The following is a 5,703-nucleotide window of genomic DNA, read 5'->3' as shown; positions in this document are numbered from 1 at the left end:
AATGACCTTCAAATAAGCGTTTAAAATTCTCAGCCAATGTTATATATTATTCCAAATTTTTTTCCAAAAAACTCACATTCCATGAAAATATGTTAAGTTCTCCTCTTTTCTACATATAGATGTACATCTTGTCCAACCGAAAGAAATTATTCATCACCTCGTCACATGGCCTATAATAGAAATCTACATGGCCTTTAGTAGGAATCTTATTGTTGATAAAGTTTCACCTAAAAAGATACACTTTTAGCGATATAGTTTTGTTCCAAACAATCTCCTAAGTCTGATTAGAATGATGATGTTTGTGTATCAGAATATTATGATTGTCTCTCAACGAGTAGCTATGATTGTGATTTAGGATCCACACCCTATAAAACAATGTTATCTAACAAAGACAAACACTTTGCCCTGAGACTCTCAGTCTGATCTTCACAACTCAGTAATATAAATACTTTTGTTTACCAACAATTCATAAACACGATAAAACCTATAACTAAAATTGTCTCGATCCATCCAAAGATCATTCCAAAAGAACTTACCATTCTTCCCTTACCCACCAATCATGATAATTGATCATCTAACCACTGACTCCGCCTCACCTCCACCATTCTCTAACTCTAACCAAGTCCCTCCACTAAAGACGCCCTACTACCCCCACCATTGATACTTCCAAGTTCCACCTTCAGCCCTATATTTCACAACTAGCACCTTAAAAACTACATCTCATCTTCATCTTGATTAACATGCAACCTCCACCAACATTTTTCCATCAAGACTAAATTAAACTCCCCCTCCAAATCTACCTACTTCCCTATCCAAACACACTTTTTTTGGATTAGTTCAATGGATTTTACGCCCATCTTCACTTCCCCCAAAGGAAAGACTTTAATAAGGGATTTAATAGAAAAAATAATACCAATAAGATGAGAAAGAAAGAAAATAAATCAGCAGAGATATCAAAAATTAGTTCTCATCTTTACAAGACATTCTCCATCAGACACAATGCCATAATCGTGTACATTACATAAAATAACATCAATCAAATTTCAGATTATGATCTGAACTTGGAAATTATGAAGCAGTGAATCTACAAACGGAATGTCATTTAGTATACAAAAGAATGGGACATTTTATACAAAATTGTTCTTTCACCAGTAAGTGCCAATAAAACCTAACGCTAGATCAGCCAAATGATGATGGAAAATTAAGCAAATCAAAAGGTTTCTTTCATTGTACTGATATACTTTGAGTTTTTTTCCTGCGAACGAGAGGGATAGTCATAGGCAGTTTACTCTTGAAATTCTCATACTTCAATCTCAAATCGTACTCAACTGCATGGTGACGATAGCACCTAAGTTGATCAATGGTTGGTGATTGTCTTCTAGATCAAGAATGGATTGACTACCGAGTCTATATTCCAACATCATGCTCCTTTAGCAACTTTTTCTTTATACATATACATTGGCCAAAAACTAAAATTCGCAGCCTCAAGCTGTAAAAACTATATCTATGTGGTCCTTAAGATGTAAAATATGCCAGGATATAGTTCAAAGTTCAAACAACAGAGGTGCTAGAACGAGCTACCCTTTGAGCTTCTTCCAAGTCCCTGAAAAACCTGCAAATTAGATAGTAAACTTCTGTTCTAAGAATCCAGAACGGTACTTGTGCAAAGCAATCTGGACGCTTTTGCAGCTAAGTCTACCCATGACCGATTAATAAACAACCAAGTATAACAAAATATATCAATCTGCAAAAGGCACATTGAAGACCTACCCAAACCATCACTACTTAAAAATTTTCCGTCAATAACCTGGAACTATCAATTTTCAAAAATAAATATCATTGTTTGGGACTTGAATTTATTAAGTAAAATTGATTCCAATTAAAAGTGAGTTAAGGTAAAGTATTTTATGTTTGTATGTACATTCACGTGAAAGAGAATTGAACAATAAATTTAAGTATAAAGATCAATTCTAGAATCAAAAACTACAATTCCTAACTTTAATGTAGAATCAATTTTGAAGACGAAATTAATTCAACTCGAAAGCAACCAAATATGTCAAAATCAACCAAATCAGTCAAAATCAACTCTAGAACTGATTTTGGCTCTTCCAAGAGTGGATCCAAACATACAAGTAGTTACCATGCCAACTTGAAAGTTGAATTGGAAAAGAAAAATTAACATTTCTCAATATTCAATCCGAATTATCTTTAGATGTTGAACATACCTTTTAGAATTAAGAACAGAAGAGCCGCCAAGTATAAACCGAACACCTGTATTGCTGGCATTTTGCAGAGCAACAGACCGTGACTCCTCATATGTTGTCCCACCAACAATGAAGATAATTACATCCTGAGGCCTGGTTTTCATTCAGTCATCAACATCACAACTCAGATTATTCCACAGATCTATGATAATTGTGTATATATATATATATATATATATATATATATATATATATATATATATATATATATATATATATATATATATATATATATATATATATATATATATATATATATATATATATATATATATATATATATATACATACATATATATATATATATATATATATATATATATATATATATACATATATATATATATATATATATATATATATATATATATATATATATATATATATATATATATTGAGAAACAGGCAACAATGTAGTGTCATCACAAATTTGGATATAAACCATGAGATCCCTAGAAGTCTACAAATAAAATTACAATGAAAAGTTTATATTCAATAGCAACAAACCTTCCTTGTTGGAAGTGATTCCCAAAAAATGGGTAGTCTACATCTCTCAACCGCCCTTTGACAATGCTTTCCATTATTTGGAACAGAAGTGGCTGATGCTGGGTGTAAACATTCTCAACACCCTGTAGCAAGAAAACAGTACTTTTGAGATTCAAGACTTGCATCATCAAGCATATGATGTGGTGGTAATCATAATAATTCAGTGTTTGGACATGGTTTTGGTCCCTGTAAACTTGGACACTAACGATTCCAGCCCCTATACAGTTTTTATTTAGTCCCTAAAAATACACAATTTGTGCACTTTTAGTCCCAGGAAAGGGCCTGTGAGAGACTAAAAACATACTATTTTTCTTGAATATAATTAAAAACTTATATGAATCATATCAAGTTTTACCAATATTATAATGATTAAAAAAACATATTAAACTCATAATTTAATGCAAACCTTAAGTCCACGTGCCATGTTACGGGCAATATTCATTAGATCTCGATTTCCGTAAAGATCAGCAGTTCTCTTGTCAACACCTGCTTGCTTCAAAAGAAACTGGACAAGCTGTTGTGCCACAATGAAGATATCAATATCAGAAACTTTGCCATTTAGCCATGACAAAAGCAGCAAAATAATCCTTTAAATTCTATTCTTATGTTAATCAATCTTGTTGAACCCAAATTTCTATTTTATAATCCAAAGCCAAAGATATGACAAGACAATACAACCCAAGAAAAATCACCACCCCTACTATTCATATAAGGTTTAAAATTGGATAATATCTGTTAAGGATGAAGGGATATTCAGACATTCATGCATCAGAATATATGGATTTAAGGAGAAAGAGACCAGTTTAAATTTGTAAGAGACCAGTTTAAATTTGTTTACCCCAGGTTTGTATTTGGCAGATCTGGAAGACAGTTTGTTGAAAAGCTGCATTAATTGAACAGGGCTGTCCTTCTCATATCGCAAAGCATATAGCATGACCAAACGTAGTCGATCTAAATCTGATATGCTTTCATTATTTAGTAGATTTGTCACTGCCTGCAAATGAGTACATAGAGACAGAAGTTTTGATTATCACCCAAACATTATGTTAATAATTAGATATAATTATATGATTTGCTACTATTTCAGAAATTAGACTATGCACTAAACACACTCCAAGTGATATTACAGACATTGATACAAGTAATTAGCATGTTTCTTAGTTTATATTTTATGGTCATAAATAAAACTTTTGAATTTTGAGAACAAGCAGATGAGAATTTCAAATAATTAAGACAATATGATTAATGTATACCTCAAAAGCAGCTCCTTGCCCTCCATTGCAAGCCAACTCCTGTTCTGTTTGTGAAACTAACATAAGTTTTCGCTCTTCAACTATCTTGCTCATTTCTGTTACCAGAGTCACATGTTTTGTCACATTCCCATGCATTTTTCTGTACTCAGGGTAGTTATCAACAAATTTGGCCATGTCCTCTGCCAAGAGTTAAATCATGAAATCGGTGAGTATTAATAACATGTATCATGTTAATACGTATAAATAAGTTTTTACATTTAGAACTTAACAGTTGAAAGGGATTTTAGTACTCTGAAATGTGAGAAAATAAAAAGTACAAACCTACTGTTTGGATGTTCTGATTGCTCTTTGCCACTTGTTGAAACTCATCAACCAATCGCTTGATATTCATACCAATGTCTCCAAAATTCTCATACATGTTTGCTTTGAAAAAGGAATCTTGTTCTGATGACAGCACAACCTCCTGCAGCAAGAATTAGCAAAATACTACTTTTCAATGAGCACAAAATCAAGACTGCAGTATGCTTCTGACATATTACCCAGTCTAAGAAATGTATCCAACCTCCTGATCCTTCGGAAATTTACCAATGGATTTGACGTCCACTTTGTTATCCTGGATTCCTATCAATTCATGAACCATAGCCTGTACAATATAACACCACAAATGAGCATCAGCTATGTGAAAAAAAATATCAGATCACTCAGCTGTAAGCTTGTTAGTAAGCACTAAACTTGTGTTTATATCACATATACCTGATAGGTCCATTGATTTAGCAACGGGGTTACAGGGTCATCCCTCCTGTCAATTACCAACAACAATGGAGAAACTTCCATTCGCCTAAAATCGAAAAGACCACTTTCCTCTTGGTACATCAGTTTCTGTTTTAAGCCCAATAAAGTTAATAAGTTTCGTTATGTATGCCAGCACAATCACTAATAATATAACATGACATCTTAGGGTGCACAAATTGCCAGCCAAATATCAAATAGATTGAATATTTAGAATTTGAGTTGGGCCTAACTCAACTCCTACAAAACCGGCCTGTAAGATGAAGATTGTCTTCATATATAAAATATTTAAACATTACATATCTCATCCAGTGTGGGACTCTTAACACACTTCAATTCATTGATACCATCACAAATTTGGGGTTGGACATAACTCAACCGCTACAAAACTAGCTTGTAAAGTGAGGATTAATCCCATTTATAAACTTATACACAGAGCGTATCTCATCCACTGTTGAACTTTTAACAACATGTGTAAATAAGTACACATATACTCAAAGACAAGCCCTGTGCAGTATGCAATTCAAAACCATACAAATGATGGAGGTATAAAAAATTAAACTCGAAGAAACCATCAACCAAGTTGCTAAAATGCAACATCAATTATTAAAAACAAACTACAAAATACAGGTTAGACAATGTGGCTTGAACTCACAGCTGCCTCCTGTGCTATTCTTTTTGCAATGTCGGATGTTCTTTGATATCTAATTACAGGTCTCCGTTTTAATGCCAAAAAAACAGCAGCCAGGCCCTCAACAACCCGATCACTGAAACGCTGCAATGCTGAAGGGTCTATGACAGCTGGGAGCATATAAATGTAATTTGAAGGCACGTGGAAAGTGAAATGATAA

At 33.2% G+C, this 5,703-nt stretch overlaps 1 protein-coding gene across 1 annotated transcript; it reads right to left on the bottom strand.

The window, feature by feature from the left end:
- Positions 1–928: 928 nt before the first annotated feature.
- Positions 929–5,699, bottom strand: LOC131622561 (vacuolar protein sorting-associated protein 45 homolog; the record flags this gene model as incomplete). The annotated part of the gene is made up of 10 exons (XM_058893598.1): positions 929–1,612; positions 2,226–2,357; positions 2,772–2,893; positions 3,217–3,324; positions 3,649–3,804; positions 4,064–4,242; positions 4,385–4,526; positions 4,626–4,706; positions 4,817–4,942; positions 5,508–5,699. Coding segments are annotated over 10 exons (1,299 nt in total), but the record flags the coding sequence as incomplete, so codon positions are not given.
- Positions 5,700–5,703: the final 4 nt, after the last annotated feature.

This window comes from Vicia villosa, unplaced genomic scaffold (assembly GCF_029867415.1).
Source record: "Vicia villosa cultivar HV-30 ecotype Madison, WI unplaced genomic scaffold, Vvil1.0 ctg.000032F_1_1_3, whole genome shotgun sequence".
Lineage (NCBI taxonomy): Eukaryota > Viridiplantae > Streptophyta > Magnoliopsida > Fabales > Fabaceae > Vicia > Vicia villosa.
The sequence above is the reverse complement of the archived record's forward strand: the minus strand, read 5'-3'. Positions and strand labels throughout refer to the sequence as shown.